Raw genomic sequence first — 17,343 nt, forward strand, 5'->3', positions numbered from 1 at the left:
GTAAAGTTTTCTTTTTTATTTAAAATGCGCATGCGATACTTGAACATTGTTTTTTACAAAAAAAAATAATTCAGACCGCAACTTAGTGTAGACCCACGACCAGTGGAACCTAAACCAAATTAAAAGAAACTAAAAGAGATAGTGATTTCACCGTAGTATTTTTATCACAGATCTAAACTTATTGCATGTGAATTGGAATAGTAAAATTAATGATTTTACCCTTATCAACAAAACACAATTGGCTTTGGCAGTAGGGGTATAATTGTCTTTTTTTTGTTTTTTACACAATAAAAGAACTAATATACTCTTTGAGGTAAAAAAAAAATGCACTGGTGGGCAGGGTTTTTTTTTACTCTTTTATTTTGAAAGCATAGTAAAATAACTACATTGCCCTTGAATTCAAACTGTCTTGAACTTAGGTCAATGTTGTTTTTTGTTATTATTGAGTCCGATCAGGGGAAATTTAGTGTTTTAGCATATATAAAATATTATTTAATGTTAAAAGGTGAGTTGCGTGTGTATATCACGCAGGCATTCTTGGAAACGTCCACACTATTTGGGCGGTGCATATAGCGTTGTCCAATTACTAAACTCCAGCTTCCACAATGATGTTTTAATTATCACAGCGGCTCTTCCATTCCTGGGTAGCTTGTGTGGCCAAAAGATATCGGGTTTTGTACCGACAACCATATTTTTTCTTTTTTCTTTCCTCTCTCTTCTCAGATTTCAGTGTCTTCCCTTGTATATTTTCAAAGCAACTCTTTAATTTGTTTTTCTTTCATATTTTGTTCATATTCTTCTTATTACTATTTGTTTTATTTTAAACAATCCATAGAATTAGAATTTTCTTTCAATTTAATCCTCATCTGCCTTCTTTTAAATCCGGTTCTCATTATTTTGATTGTGATTTTTTTTAATCATTCTCTTAATTGAACTATCTTTCTAATTGTATCTATCAATATTTATTTATCATTCTCTTAATTGAATTAATTTTTCAATTGCATTCCTCAATATTTTATTTTATATCAGATTTGATCCTTATTCTTTTAATTGCCATTTGTTTTGTTTTTAACCTTTTTTTTAACTTTCTTTTTCAATTTTATCCATTAGCATTTATTGATCGAGATTTTGTTGATCTGGAATTTGACTTATTGATCTGGAATTTGACCTTATAAATTTTCTTGGTTTGCCTTCTATAGAATGATTTTAGACTTAGGACCCGTGTTACAGGTTTGAAAGATCAGTATGGGGCTGACTCGGGTTTCTTTTCAAGTCTTATTTACACTTGATTTTTTTTTTTCTGATTTCATTCTTTTATGAGGTTATTTCGATCTCGACAGATCACAAGTTTTGCGGGTTAACCCATGTTAACTCGGGCCAATTTTGTTTTGTTATTTTTACAATTTATCTGTTGTTGTTATTTATTATATTATTAAATCAACTAAAGTTATTGAATCTAATAAAATTAATAACCTAACTTTCAAATTTCTTTTATCTTTTTAAAAATACTGTCATCACTTATATTTTTTTTAATGTTAAAAAAATTTAGTCTATAAGATATCACAGGCTACAAATCTAAGTTAATCCTAAAAAAAAAAATATCCCACTCCGTACAAGCCTGTTTAGAAGTGTGGTTGTGGTTGCTTTTCAAAGTGCTTTTCATTCTGAAATGCATTAAAATGATGTTTTTTTAAAGAAATTATTTTTGAAATTAACGCATCAAAACAATCAAAAAATAATAAAAATTATTTTCTTAAAAAAATAATAAAAATTAAAAATTAAATTTTTTAGAAACACCAGCTCTAAGACAATAATTCAATTAAACAGAGTCATACCACTGTCTATTTTAAGTTGATGCATATGACAAAGGAGAGTAGTTGATGAGATAGATTTTATACCTTTCCTTCCATAACCAGCTCTTCAATATCTCTAACTCTTAACTTCACCACCATACAAATAAATTGGATTCAGGCATCCTCGTTACTTTGAGAATCCATCCAGATAAATAACTCAATCTATTTGATAATTCTTTTATATATACTCATATTTATTATATTCTTACATAATATTATATTCTTTAATATCTCATTTATCAGGTTTTTTTCATTTAAAATGATTGAATTGTTAAAAAATAATCTTGAATCTTATATGAACAAGAATATAGAATTTTTTTTTAAAAAATATCATTATTATTATTATTCATATAATTTTAATGATCTTTAATGATTGAGTAGTTTTAAACTTTTTATTTCTTTAATAATTTTCTCAACCTCGTCCTACATTGGCCACGGTACAAACAACACAGTTGACAGAGGGGAGATATAAGTTTTGAGTTCGTGAATAGAATTCAGGTGTCAGCCCCAGAATACTTAGAGAGAAACTAAAACAGAGAGAGAGAGAGAGAGAGAGAGAGCGCGCGCACAGTATCTCTCTCTATCATTTTTATTCTAATCTCTCTCTCTCCCCATCTACTTTTTAAACCAGAATTTCTTTTCATTCCAGGTAACTTACAGACTCCTTTATCATCATGTGCGCTTTCCTTTTCTTTGTATTCTTTATTGAGTTCTTGATTGTGTGAATTGGGTTGTCAATCTTGGAACCTGATGGGTTGGTTTGCATGGTTTTGATGATTGGTTAGGACCCAGAAGTTGAAAGTCTTGATCTTTTTTGTTTGATCAAGATTCGGTAAACCCTATAGAGTGAGAGATAAATGGTATATGGGATTTTGATTGTTTGCATGTGACTGAAGGGAAGGGTTGGTAATTGGGTTGTGGTAACTTGATCAAGCTTCAATGAAAATTATTGGGTTTATCTTTTTTTAGTGATTTATGTTTAATTGAAGTGCGAGCGATGGGAGTTAAAGATTGTCAATCTTGGTGGTTAATGATAACTAGGGTTAAAAAGTACTCTCTTTAGATATGTAGAATGTGGTAAGAGAGTGTTCTTTGTTCTCTCTATCTGTTGGTCATTGGAAATGTCCTAAATTTTTTTATCTGGGCAGTAGTTTAGTTTTGTATATTTGAATTTACCGTTTGATTTTCCCTTTTCTACTAATTAGCTTGGAATTGGGTGCAGGCCCCAATTCCAGATAAGCTGTTTCGATGGTAGAAGCTTGGATTTTGAGTTCTTCTAATTTAGAGTTTAAATTGAATTTCACTTTGTGGAGCGAAATATGAAGTAAAAATATGTCGGTAATGTCCCTTAGGACTGAGACATTACTTCTTGGAGCTTGATTTCTTCATTATATACAATGGATTTGATCCTGGGATTTTATGGCCTGAAGTTGATTTCGGTAGGAAAACACAACGCAAGTGTCTGCACATATATACACATGACATGGAATTAGAGTTGTTCGGGAAACTTGTTTTCTGCTCCTGGTAACAAGAAGAACACAAGGAACTCCAAGGTGGGAATGTTACTTGGCTACTTAATCTAACGCCGAAGAATGCTTCTCCTATGATTTGCAGGCTACAACGTTCCATTTAACCATCCGTATAAGTTTTTCAATTTAATTATAGAAGGTTGAGGAGGAATTGGGAAAACACAGTCATGACTGTTATAGCAGTATTATAACACACTAACTTCTCAAATGGGAACATGATGATATGTTTCTCCTTTATGACCTCTTAAAATATTAACTAATAGCTGCAGCAGGGACTCCTGAGTAGTCACCATCATCTAGTGAGTGATATCCTACCGAGTCAGTAAATAATGGAAAGAATATCAAGAATCAGATCAATGCTGTTCATCATGGTTGGGTGCAGGACTTGTTATGTTATTCACACATATTGTTACCATCTTTATGTGTTTTGCAAGTCTGGAGATTTTTCTGATCGTCTCATAGGACACACATGCATGGCGCTCACACAAGAGCACACATGTACTCACAAAAAAAAAAAAAAAAACAAAGAAAGAAGCAGAAACATTGTTTCGAGTTGTCTTGAAGTGCATATTGCTTTGGCAATACGTGTATATGGTGGTGGCAGCCAAGATTTTCTTATATGCGACAATGTTCTGCTTACCTGTTTTTGTTATTTGTTCCGGCATTTCTGCTCCTTATCTCTCTATCTCTCTGTCAACAATGATGTATTATGACCACAATGAGGGGAACTTCAGTCCCTTTTATAGGCGTTAGTGCACTTATTGACTTATTGTTTCCGAAGGAGCCTTATTTATGTTACCAACATAACACTGTGACTTGTCTGGTTGATATACAAGCATGCTGTTGCCTCATCCCAGCAACTCCCAAACCTAATCTCCTGTTATTTATTTTTCTTTCTTGTTTGTAGGTGTCCATTCATCTGACGAGAATGGGAAGTAATGTTGCTGATAAAATTCCGAAAGCTGGTGAGGCGGAAGGTTCGGAAACAAATATTGAAATAAAAATAAAAACATTGGATTCTCAAACCTATACTTTGAGAGTGGATAAACAGGTAATTTCTGGCTCCCACTGAACTGTGGCTCACGTCATTGTAGTGGGTATTTTATTGTACACTTATCTTGTGTTATTATACTTTAGGTGATCAATGAGTTCAAATAATCAAATTACATCTTAAAGCTAGTTCTTAGGGAGCAATATGTTTATCCAAGGATCGACCTCTTTCTGTTTTTATTTTTTATCTTTTTTCCACTTTTTTCAAGAGCTCCAAATTGCGTTTTGAGCATATTTCTATTGTCATAATGAGAGACAGAGAATTACTAGAAGTTGAATCCTGAAAAAGACAAACAAGAAGAGGAAATTAGGTGGTCTTAACAATTACACTTAAAGCCTCTTCACCAACATAGTCAGAGGATTTCCAGTCCTAATAAATGATTTATTGTGTTGTGCCATTTAGACCTGCCTAATTCCACACAGTTGACACGAAGACATCGGTCTCTAGCATCCAACTCCCTTTCCCCTCTCAAAAACTTCTCTTCAACAAGCCCTTAGGTAAAAACCATGGAGTATTATCCAATTGTCCAACGTTTTACCTACTATTCATGCATGTAGAATTGTTAGAGTATGAAAATGATATTTCTCTTATTCTTGATGCATGAGTACAATATGTTTATATACAGGTCCAGGATTAATCTAAATCCCTGGAATCAAGCTATAATTGAATGCATATAAATCAGCTCTGTAACTGACAGCCCTATAGTTGTCTTACTCTATTTAGAACAATAATCAATCCTATAATTGATTTACTATATCTACAACACTCCCCCTCAAGCTGGAGCATATATCTTAATCATGCCCAGCTTGTTACAAATATATTCAATCCTAGGACCACTCAAAGCTTTAGTGAAGATATCACCCAACTGCACTGTAGTTTTGACATAACTAGTGGAGATCAAATTTTGCTGAATTTTCTCACGGATGAAGTGACAATCAATTTCAATATGCTTAGTCCTTTCATGAAAAACTAGATTTGATGCAATGTGAAGAGCAGCTTGATGTCACACCATAACTTCATAGGTAGTGAACTACCAAGACCAACCTCATTGAGCAATTGTTGTATCCATATAAGTTCACACGTGGATTGTGCCATGGCTCTATATTCTAATTCAGCACTGGAACGAGAGACTATATTTTGCTTCTTACTTTTCCATGACACCAAGTTTCCCCCAACAAAAACACAATAACCTGTAGTAGATCTTCTATCAATTTTAGAACCTGCCCAATCTGCATCTGAGAAACATTCAATATGAGTATGACCATGATTTCTATACCATATACTACGCCCTAGAGCTCCTTTAAGATAACACAAAATTTGTTCCAAGGCTGCCCAATGGGTGGTTCGTGGGGAAGCCATGAACTGGCTCACAATGCTAACAGGATATGCAATGTCAGGACGAGTCACCGTTAGATAATTTAACTTGCCAACTAATCGATGATACATCTCAGGATCTGCAAACGACTCACCATTTTCTGCTGTAAGTTGTGTGTTGGTGACCATTGGTGCACTACAAGGTTTGGCACCCAACTTTCCAGTTTCTGTCAAAAGATCAAGAATATACTTTCTTTGAGATAAAAAGATACCCTTCTTACACTTTGTAACTTCAATACCTAAAAAATACCTTAGCATCCCCAAATCTTTAGTTTGGAAATTTGCTTGAAGAAAAGACTTATGAGCTGAGATGCCTTTACTGTCACTACCAGTGATAACAATATCGTCAACATACACAACCAACAAGATAAGGCCAACTTCAGATTGTTGGTAGAATACCGAATGATCACACTTACTCTTCTTCATACCAAATTCTTGAATAACCTAACTGAATCGCCCAAACCAAGCAAGTGGACTTTGTTTTAACCCATACAAGGACTTTCGAAGTCGACAAACCTTACTAGACTCCCCCTGAGCAACAAACCCAGGTGGTTACTCCATATACACCTTTTCCTTCAGATCACCGTGAAGAAATGCATTCTTGATATCTAACTGGTGTAAAGGCCAATCATTAGGAGCAGGAATAGACATAAATAAACAAACAGATGCAAGTTTAGCCACTGGAGAGAAGGTATCAGAATAATCTACTCCATATGTTTGAGCATATCCTTTGGCAACAAGACGGGATTTAAGACAAGCCACAGACCCATCAGGATTGACCTTGACAACATACACCCATTTACAACCAATACTCTGTTTTCTTGCTAGTAAGTCTACAAGTTCCCAAGTGCCATTATCGTCTAAAGCTCTCATCTCTTCTTCCATAGCAGCTCGCCAACCAGGATGGGACAAAGCCTCAACTAAAGTTTTGGGAACAGATACAGAGTCTAAAGAAGCAATAAAGCAACGCAAAGAAGGAGACAAATGTATATAAGAAGCAAACGATGAGACAGGATGAGTACATTGTCTTTTACCTTTACGAACATCAATAGGAAGATTGAGACTAGGATCTGTAGACATAGGAGCTGGTGGAGGACGTCGAGAATACACTTGGGTGATGATTGGTTTTATGGGAACTGGGTCATTTGAGGAAGCATGGTTAATAGTAGTGGTAATATTGTACACTAGAATATCATCATTCTCCCCCTCACAATTATAAATTTTCGACATGGGAAAGAATGGAGTGGTTTCAAAAAATGAAATATCAGAAGACACCAAATAACGACCCAACTCAGGAGAGTAACATCGATACCCTTTCTATAGACGAGAATACCCTAAAAAGACACACTTCAGAGACTTAGGATCTAGTTTAGACACGCCAGGCCGAACATCACGAATAAAACAAGTACAACCAAAAATGCGTGGTTCAACTGGAAATAAAGAATGAGAAGGAAACAAAATAGAATGAGGAGTAGCACCAGCCAAAACAGATGAGGGCATACGATTAATTAAAAAACAAGCAGTCAAAACTGCATTTGCCCAGAACTGTTTAGGGACATTCATTTGAAAAATGAGGGTCTAGCAACTTTTAGTAAACGTCTATTTTTACGTTCTCCAACACCATTTTGAGGTGGGGTGTCAACATATGAAGACTGATGAAGAATTCCATTTTGTGACATATAGGAGTTAAAAGGCTTGGAAAAATACTCTTTTGCATTATCACTTTGTAAAATGCGCACAGAAACATTAAATTGAGTTTTTATTTCAGCACAAAAGGCACTAAATATAGAGAGTAATTCTGACATGTTTCTCATTAAATATAATCAAGTGACACGAGAATAGTCATCAATAAAAGTGACAAAATATCGAAATCCAGACTGAGAAAGTACTGGACAAGGACCCCAAACATCAGAATGTATTAACTCAAAGGGGGATGCAGCATGTTTATTAACTCTTGGTACATATGAAGAGCGATGATGTTTGGCAAATTGACAAGACTCACAATTTAAATGAGAACTTTTGGAAATGAGGAAACAATTTTTTTAAAATGGGTAACGAAGGATGCCCTAACCGATAGTGAAGTTCGAGAGGTGTCATAGTACTGGAACAAGCAACACGTTTTGGCACTTTCGGATTTGGCATTTTTGGGATAGTAGTTTCAAGCACATAAAGACCACCAGATTCACGTCCTCTACCAATAATCTTTCCTGTCATAAGATCCTGAAATAAATAAAGGTCAGAGAAAAATAAGACACAACAATTGAGAGCCTTAGTGATTTGACTAACATAGAGTAAATTGAAGGAAAAGTTGGGCAAACACAAGACAGAGGATAATGAAATAGATGATGTAGGAGAGATTGTTCTAGAACCAATAACAGAAGTGGTTGACCCATCAGCCAAAGTAACACTAGGAAGATTTTGAAGATTTTGTAAGGTTTAAAAGGGGAAAGAATACCTTTGTCACCTGTCATATGGTTTGTAGCACCTGAATCAATGACCCATTTGCTAGAGGATGACACAAGACATGTGGTGGGTTTACTTGACTCGTCAATTGTAGAAGGATTGGACTTTAGTGAGGCTTGGTATTGAGTGAAGCGAGCAAATTCATCAGCAGAGACAAGCACAGACTTATCATTAGATGAAGACACTGTAGATACATGGCTGATTCCTTGAGTTGCAATATTAGCAACTTGGGCTTGCTGCTGAGGTTTACCATGAAGCTTCCAACAAGTACGTCTTGTATGACCAGGTTATCACAGTAATAACAAACTGGTTTGTTATGACCAGTATTTCTACCTAAGCCACAACCACTCCAACTGCCTTGAAAACCAGTATTCTTACGACTGCCTCGACCATCTCGACTTCCTTGACCAGCTTCATTTGAAGTTCCACGACTCACAAGGGCACTAGTGATAATAGGGGTAGATCGAGATCCCTCTGAACGCTAAATTCTTGTAAAGGTGTCACGAAGAGTGGTTATCTCCGGACTAGAAAGAATCTGTGTTCGAGCAGCGTCAAATTCTAGTGGCAGACCTGCAAGGAAACTCATAACAGCCATCTGCTCACGTTGAGACTGCTGAGTTTTCACATCAGTACTAAAAGGAAGAAGAGAATTCAGCTCATCATATACCCGTTTAAAATCCATAAAATATTCAGTGAGAGTCCTGTCTTGCTTCTCTGGGCGATAAAACTCCTTACACACATCATATATACGAGAGATATTTCCTTTTCCAAAATATAAGAAAGCCAAATAATCCAGGAGATCTTTAACAAATTCACAGTGATTAACTAGACCAATCACTTCAGTATCAATAGAATTTCGAATCTGCAGGAAAATTCTGGTATCATCTCTCAACCATGCCTTATTTGCTGCAGCATCAGATGGTGGATCATCAACAAGGTGGTCATCTTTATCAATACTACGAGGATACACTTGCACTGTTTTGCTCCAATTCAAATAATTGGTATTATTCAGTTTGTGCTTTGTGATTTTTGTTGTCATGGGAACAACATCAGAAATCACAGTTTGCACTTCTGTGTTCCTACCCTTTGTCATTATTGCAATCAAAGCAGGACAACCAACAGTAGAGAAAAAAAAATTGTGACTCAATTGGGCCATGTTAAAAGAAAAGAGAATCCTATGGCTCTGATACCATGTAGAATTGTTAGAGTATGAAAATGATATTTCTCTTATTCTTGATGCATGAGTATAGTATGTTTATATACAGGTCTAGGATTAATCTAAATCCCTAGAATCAAGCTATAATTGAATGCATATAAATCAGCCCTGCAATCAGCCGTGTAACTGACAGCCCTATAGTTAACTTACTCTATTTATAGAACAATAATCAATCCTATAATTGATTTACTATATTTACAACAATGCAGAAAATACGAGGAGCAGATCTCATGAGCGACCTGTCAAAAAGCAATCACAGAAGATCCACTATTTCCCTGTGTCTTTTATACATGAAACACTGTCGAAACCCTTTTTGCCATCACTAGATTCTTAGTTGTAAGAATGTACCCTGCAATATAATTTTAATAGGGCCTGTACGCTAATATGTGAGTGAGGATTTACTAGTTGATATCTTGTACATGAATTTTGTTTGTGGAAGCCATTAATTTCATCATATTTTCACCTTTCTTGAATATCCTTGCAGATGCCAGTTCCTGCTTTGAAAGAACAGATTGCTTCTGTCACTGGTGTGCTATCAGAACAACAACGTCTAATATGCCGTGGAAAAGTTTTAAAAGATGACCAATTACTCTCTGCCTATCGTATCCTTTTTTCTTAAGATTCAAATGCAACTTCAAGTACATTATTTATCAGAAATATTGTGGACCCAAAGTGAGGAGATTGATAAAAATTTACTTCAAATTTCTGTTAACAGTTTTGATGAAGGTACTACATAAGTAGTGAACCAAAGATAGACATTTATTTCTGACAGTGAACTGTAAAGCCAGGTAGAAAAGTGGAAAGAGCTTATTAACACAATGTTGATGCAAAAGAGTTATATAGGGGCAACTTGGAGTTTGTGCATTGGCTGGTAAAAGGTTGAGTTGTGGTTGGATAGTGTTGCAGTGCTGTTCCTCACAGCTGATTCCAGCTATGCTGAAGTATAAATCCCAAGTTAGCTCACATTTTAGTTCTCCATGTCCATGAGATGTATCCTGCAATGCTAAACAATTTCATGTTTTCCATCAGCAACAGTGAATTGTAAGTCTGTGAAACACTAATATGGACGTGAAATGGGAAAAAGCCTTGGCAAAAAAAGAGGTCAAAGGCATGTGGTATAAATACATATGACTGCTTGATTCTCTTCATTGGTTCTTCACTAACATATTTATAGGAGAGAGTGAATGACTTTGGACTATTTGTCTGGTTGAGAAAAGAGATCTGATGTCATATTTCAATTGATTCTATCACACCCAAGCAAACACCCAAACTCACCTATGTATATATTCCAAATAAGTCCACATCTGCAGTTTTTTTTTCCAAAGTAAATTGAGTTCTGCTAGTTTCTGGCAATTGCTTTTTGCGAGGGTAATTTTCTTGCTAGAAGGAAACTTTAAATGTGGGTGAAGCATTAGAATCAAAACATGTGTTGAATGAACTAGTCAGAATTTTACCTTTCCATAATAAATTTGCAAATATTAGATCTTGTATGGATTGGGATCTTCATTGATTTAACCAGTAACCTTTGAACCATCCTGCATTAAACTTTTTTTTTGGTTCCAAAAGGAAAATTGATGTGTACCTGTTATTTTTTGTTACTCAATTAGCATTATTGTCTTATTATATTTAGTGTTTGGTTTGGTTTATTCACTTAACGCAAGTTAGATGTTGAAGATGGTCACACCTTGCATATGGTGGTTCGGCAACCTATACCGCAATCATCTGAGGGCTTATCCAATCATCCAGGTTTTGCTCACCTTAACATTTGCTTGCATCATTTTCTTCAACTGTACTAAGTTTGTCTCAGTAATGGGTTGCGTAGTCATTAAGCTGTGGAGGACTAGTTGTGGCGGTCCAAAGATTCCCACAGATGTCCCACAGCCGGTAAATGTCAAAAACAAAAAACTGCTGCACAAGGTAATTAATGGCAATAATGGATGATTGCCCCACATAGAGTGTTTAACACTCGTTACATCAGCTAAAGTATGGCTTCCTGTGCTGCTTTAATTATATTACTAAAAGCTTGGTATAGTACACTAAACCCCCCCCCCCCTCCTCCCCTCCGCAACTAAAAGAAAAGAAAGAAAAATCCTCGGTGCTGGACCTAAAATTTTGTAATCTTGGAAATCGAAACATCTTTTACTTGCCTCTGTGAGAAGCAACTACACCTTGGTGGAAAGCAACTAGATACCGGGAAATCCATTTCTGTTGAACCAATGGGATTCTGGATATAACATATTAACCTTGGAATTTAATTTCGTTGATTGCTTAATATTGTCATATGATTAATCAAAAAAGCAAGTGGTAGTGTTTTGCTGGTTCTCATTGAATGATTATATTTTTATTCAGAAATGATGCTCCAGCATAAATATAATAATAGTCACTGTCATCTATAGGAACTTAGAAATTGTTGTAGCAATACTACTTATGTTTGTGTCACACTCAAAACTTAGTGGAAGACATCCTGACTTTCTGAAATGGAATTGTATACCTTTTTTTCTTGTATTTTTTACTATATCTTTCACATGCTTGTAAAATGAACCAAGGATTAACACCTACATGTCAATGTTGCAGGCAATGATCCTGCATCAGGTTCAAGCCGCCACACTGGTCAGGTGGCTCCCAGTGTTGTAATAGAAACTTTTAGTGTGCCTGATCAAGGGGATGGAGTTCCTCCAGAAATCAGTAGGGTGAGGCTACAACTAGATGTTGAATGTAGCAATCTTGGATTTTCATACAGATGATGTAATCATTCCATAACTATCTCTTAATTGATTCTTTGGAGCAGATTGTCTCTGCTGTCCTTGGATCTTTTGGGTTTTCAAATATCGAAGGTGGCAGTGAAGGGGTAGATGTTGTCAGGGTAAATATTTAAATTCTAAACTCTTGAACTAAATACAGTTTAGTTTTACTTTTGAAAATCTATTGTTGTTTTTAGGGAGGGGGGTTTTCTTCCCTTCCACTTTTCTCACTTGCAGAGACAGATAAACAAAATGTTTTCAGAGTAAAATGTACAGCTTAGTTTTACTTAAGAAAATCTACTGTTGTTTTTAGGGAGGGGGGTTTTCTTCCCTCCCAAGTCCCTCCCACTTTTCTCACTCACAGAGACAGACAAACAAAATGTTTTCAGAGTAAAATGTCCAGCATTTTTGTATTTGGAAGTTGTCAATCATAATCTTTTGTTTGGCTATAGATGTTAGACCTATTTTGAGATATCAAGCTAATTCATGTTTTGCCAAATTAAAAAGATGCACCTTAATGCTTTTGTAGATCTGTAAATGCACATTTATGTTTTTGGTCTTACTCTCTTTGGTTGGGATGGATGTTTAAGGAGCGTGGTATGTCAAGAACATCAGCTGCTGGTGGTAGCACAGACACAAGCCAGCTGCAATCTGAACAAACTGGCACCAGGGGCCTGTCTGACAGAGCACAAAATATTTTTGGGCTTCCATCAGCAGTTTCCTTGGGGTCAATGAATCCTCCTGTAAGTTGGAGTCCTCTTCTTACCCACCCTCTATCTTCATTCTATAACCTGAATTCTTTGGCCTGCATATCTTATTGAAGTTTTAAATATCAGGCTCTAATTTTCTGGGTCCTTGTAGGTAATTCCTGACTCTCTGACAACATTGTCCCAATATCTGAGCCATATGAGGCGAGAATTTGATGCCATTGGTCAGTGTCTCCTTTTTGCGAAATTCTGTTAGTTAATAAATGTTGTTTTTTCAACGAGGCTGACTTGGTCATTGGATTGCAATCCTTTTCATTGACAGGCAGAGGCGGGGAAAACAATGCACAAGCAGATGCTGCACGCAGGACTGAGCAAATAGATTCTAATTCCATGTCACAATCAGGAACTGGACAAGAAAGGCTTCCAACACCTGCATCCTTGGCAGAAGTGATTCGGTCTAGTAGACAATTACTCACCGAACAAGTTGCAGAATGCTTACTTGTGTGTTATTTAACATCATTTTATCTACAAAATGTGCTTCAGTCTTCCATTATTTTTTGGCTAGCCAATTGTATACTCTGTTTTTCACCAGTGAAGTTTAGTTGCTTGTGGCCATAGGAATTGGTCATCTTCTTATTATGTTTCTTTGTTTTGTTTAATTTATAGAATTTGATTCTTTTGACCTTGAAATATTACAACATTTATCTTTCTTTTATTCATTGCCAGAACTAGAACTTGAATACATTGGATCCCCTTCCCTGTTTGTTTTGTATGTTGGCAGCAACTTGCCATGCAACTAGAGAATCAAGCAGATATTACTGATCCTGCACTGCGACACACCACTCAGTCTAGTGCATTGAGAACTGGAGTCCAACTTCATAATTTAGGTGCTCTTCTGCTTGAACTTGGACGTACAATCATGACATTACGACTAGGTCAAGCACCGGTAAGATTATATCTAATTTCTGATTTACAGCATCCTTTCATGCGTGGCATCTTCTGAGCTGTATGTGTTGCTTTGGTTTGAATATCTACAGTCTGAAGCCATTGTTAATGCTGGCCCTGCAATTTTTATCAATCAATCTGGTCCTAATCCTCTAATGGTTCAGGTCATAATCTTGACATCCTTATGAATTCTTTTTATCTGTTGTTTTTCCCCTTTTCATTTTGCTTTAAATTATGTTTTCTGCTGATCACTCCTATGCATGCAGCCCCTTCCTTTTCAACCGGGGACTAGCTTTGGTGCTATCCCTGTGGGATCCAGGCAACCGGGATCTGGTTTGGCTAATAGTACTGGTACTGGTACTGGGATTCTTCCAAGGCGAATTGATATACAAATACGAAGAGGTTATCTTCAAATTTGATGCCTTGAATTATTAATATGTATGGTTTCTTTGATGTGTGAACCTACTTATCAACTTATTTTCTTCTAACCAAAGGTTCATCAACTGCTACTCCCAACAATCGTGAGGACCGTGGTCAGACACAGCAGACTGCTGGGCTGAGAAACCCACCAACCATTTCTGGTGGTGAAAATCCTAGTAATCAAACAACTTCAAGGGTCTCAGAGGGTTCATCTTTTGCTGGGGAGGCTGTACGAGTGGTGCCTCTTAGAACCGTGGTTGCAGCCGTTCCTGGCACATTTGGCCGCCTTCCTTCTGATTCGTCTGGTAATTCTATAGGTCTGTACTATCCTGTTCTCGGAAGATTTCAACATGTAGCTTCTGGGCATGGGAATGGTGGACAAGGATCTCAAGCATCTGGTGAGCATCATGCTGCTGGGGTCCAGACTGACCAGCCGCCAACCCTTGAACCTGCTGTACACCGGCAAAACACCGAACAACGCACAAGAGATGGTAATGTGACAATATTGCAGTTCAATGAAGTTACGAGGATTACTTGGTTCATGAAAAGTTGCAAGTTTCTAGTTGTGCACATCTCTTCCAGTGCAAGCTCAGGAGGCTTGAAGGGAGATGTTATGGTTTGACTTATGTTTACATGTGTATCGGTCGGTGGTTTTACTTGTGGTGCAGCTAATGGTGGTTGATATCTTTGTCAATGCCTTATGGCTTATGCATATTGTGTTATTTGTTTTGCCCCAACATTCTAATTGTCCCTATCCTGCATGAGGGAGGGATGGCGACTTCCACATATATTGTTCTTTCCTAGAATGCATGCCATGCTTACTATTACAGCACACACACACCCTTCTTTGATGATTCTGATCCACACTTATGGAGATTCCAATTTGACGGCAAAACTTACCTGCCCCGTCCTGATCCTCACCCTAAAAAAATGAGGAAAATAATGTGTAATTTTGTATTTTCATTTTTCAAAAGTTTCCTGGATTTTCTTCCATGCTTTTAGCCTGTAAAGATTTGATTGAGACCTTTGGGAATATGTTGTAACAGGCTTGCATGGAAACGACTTCTCCAGCTCACAGTAGCATATAGAAATTCTATTCTATTGAAGTTAACATTGTGCATAATAGTCAAAGTTTTGATGGTTGCTAGCTGTATCTTGCCTTAATAGTTGATAATATGGCTCCATGACAAGAAATGAGCTTATTCAACTGTTCTTTGCTGGTTGACCAACCTTTCTTTCTTCCAGGATCACTGCCACCAAATTCAAGACAAGAGCCTTCTATTTCTCGCAGTATAAGTATCAACATTCTGTCAGCTAGTGGGTCCCAAAACAACCTGGATTCTGAGCAACCTATCCCCAGCGGTATTATGCAGCTCCTGAGGGCCATCTTACCTGGCGATGTCCACATGGAGGATGCCAGCTCACGATTAACAGCTACTAGTTCTGTCCTTGAGACTGCAGAACCATCTACTGCTACTGCAGAAGCGGAAGCGGAAGCGGAACCAAGAGCTACTGATGAGGGGATATTTTTGTCTAATCTGCTTCGTGAGATCATGCCCCTCATATCTCAAAGTGGTGGCGCAGAACCCAATGACATACCTCCAGTAGAAGCACGCAGCTCTGGGCATCAGAGGCCTCAAGATTCTTCAACCAATGTAAGTAGCTTTTTCAGTTGCTCTTTTAATGGATCTTTGTATTTCATGCCACTTTTATTCTGGATTTCTTACTCTAGCCAATCAAATGGTTCATGAAGGCTTCGGCATGATGTTGTAAATATGTTGAGCTAAATTGTCATGTGCATAGAAACATGCACAACCACAAGGCTAACCAGTGGCATGTTTGCAGGCCGAAAACTCTGGTGTTGGAACATCTCATCGCTATAGTGATACTGAACCAAGCCCACCAAATTCAAAACGCCAAAAGGTATTAGCATGTTTAAGGAATTTCATTTCATTTCTTTTCTGTGAAACCATTTCATCTTTCAGCTGTATTAATATTAACTGCAAATATGATTTTCTGAGATGCCCTAATAACTTATCAATTTTACCCATTGACTATAGATTAGTCTCTGGTTATTCTTTTGTTTCCCTTTGTTACTTGCCTAGAAAGCTAATTTTTGTGTATGATCATCCAGTATGTGATAAAAATGGGAGACAGTAAATTCTTGCGGGTAAGCCCTGGTTTGTTATTATTTTTTTTAAATCTCCAATCAACCCCAGTGGATGGGCGGAACTTGTTGCACAAGATCTTTGTATAATAAATAAGCACACAACACTAAGCATTGCAGAAAAGTTTTTGCCAAAGCTTTGTCAATTGCCACTTAAGCATATGGCATCTCTCTGTGTTTTCTATTGATAGCAAATGTTCTGCTGAAAATTTGCTTCGTTCTTAATAGTTCTTCAAAGTTCTTCTATAGTCAATGCTGAAACAAAAAGAATGGAATCAAATCTATTTTTTTTCATATTGGAAACATTACTGTTATATATATATATTATTGATCTTACTTATTTACTGATGCAGACTGAGTGATTTATCTTATTATCTTTGGACAAAGGATTCAAGTGCTGAAGTTGTGATTATGATCTCAGACAGCTAAGAATAACGCGTTTCTTCTATAGGTGAATGGCGGTTGCTCTTATTTTTTCTATTCTGTGTATCATGACAATGATGGTTGGACATTTTCTCGAGTTAACTGTCAACTAGTTGAGATGGAATACTTAGTTTCCGTATTATACCATTACAGCATTGTATACTTTGGAGTCTTTATCTTCTATAGGCAAATTAGCTTCAACTGTTTTTCAATATCTCATCACCATCTGTTTTGTTTTACTCAATTGCTCTGGTAAGTGGTTGCTGGGAAGGTTTTCTGATATGACATTATTATTGAGAAAGTATTTAATGCGCTCGTATATTTCTTCCCATTGCTTTCATTAGACATTTATGGATCATCTTCATCTTCCCTTTGCATCCCAGATGCCGAAACTGCGATGTGTTGTCTGTAAGGGGCGGAAAATGGGTTGCTAGGGGGTTTTGAGCCTGTTAAA

At 36.7% G+C, this 17,343-nt stretch overlaps 1 protein-coding gene across 3 annotated transcripts; it reads left to right on the forward strand.

The window, feature by feature from the left end:
* Nucleotides 1-2,202: 2,202 nt before the first annotated feature.
* Nucleotides 2,203-17,101, forward strand: LOC133689561 (ubiquitin-like domain-containing protein CIP73). Of its 3 annotated transcripts, none has more exons than XM_062109459.1 (16): nt 2,203-2,502; nt 4,290-4,433; nt 9,971-10,088; nt 11,152-11,232; nt 12,061-12,176; nt 12,275-12,349; nt 12,818-12,970; nt 13,089-13,158; nt 13,257-13,435; nt 13,716-13,880; nt 13,972-14,043; nt 14,146-14,281; nt 14,374-14,790; nt 15,545-15,954; nt 16,145-16,222; nt 16,820-17,101. In XM_062109459.1, exons 2-16 carry the CDS (start codon nt 4,311-4,313, stop codon nt 16,826-16,828), a joined length of 2,202 nt encoding a protein of 733 aa, XP_061965443.1. In that variant the 5' UTR covers nt 2,203-2,502; nt 4,290-4,310; the 3' UTR covers nt 16,829-17,101. The 3 variants fall into 3 exon arrangements, with proteins under 3 accessions (XP_061965443.1, XP_061965444.1, XP_061965445.1); XM_062109460.1 differs by lacking the exon at nt 2,203-2,502 and adding an exon at nt 9,696-9,872 and having other exon boundaries at nt 4,294-4,433; XM_062109461.1 differs by lacking the exons at nt 2,203-2,502; nt 4,290-4,433; nt 9,971-10,088 and adding an exon at nt 10,119-10,476.
* The last annotated feature ends 242 nt before the right edge of the window (nt 17,102-17,343 follow it).

This window comes from Populus nigra, chromosome 3, assembly GCF_951802175.1.
Source record: "Populus nigra chromosome 3, ddPopNigr1.1, whole genome shotgun sequence".
NCBI lineage: Eukaryota > Viridiplantae > Streptophyta > Magnoliopsida > Malpighiales > Salicaceae > Populus > Populus nigra.

Bases quoted from the DNA above. Each gene is read 5' to 3' on its own strand.
- LOC133689561 (XM_062109459.1), top strand. From the start codon at position 4,311: ATGGGAAGTAATGTTGCTGATAAAATTCCGAAAGCTGGTGAGGCGGAA. The intron at 10,089-11,151 runs GTATCCTTTTTT...AACGCAAGTTAG, and splicing joins CCAATTACTCTCTGCCTATC to ATGTTGAAGATGGTCACACC. The intron at 12,350-12,817 runs GTAAATATTTAA...TGGATGTTTAAG, and splicing joins AAGGGGTAGATGTTGTCAGG to GAGCGTGGTATGTCAAGAAC.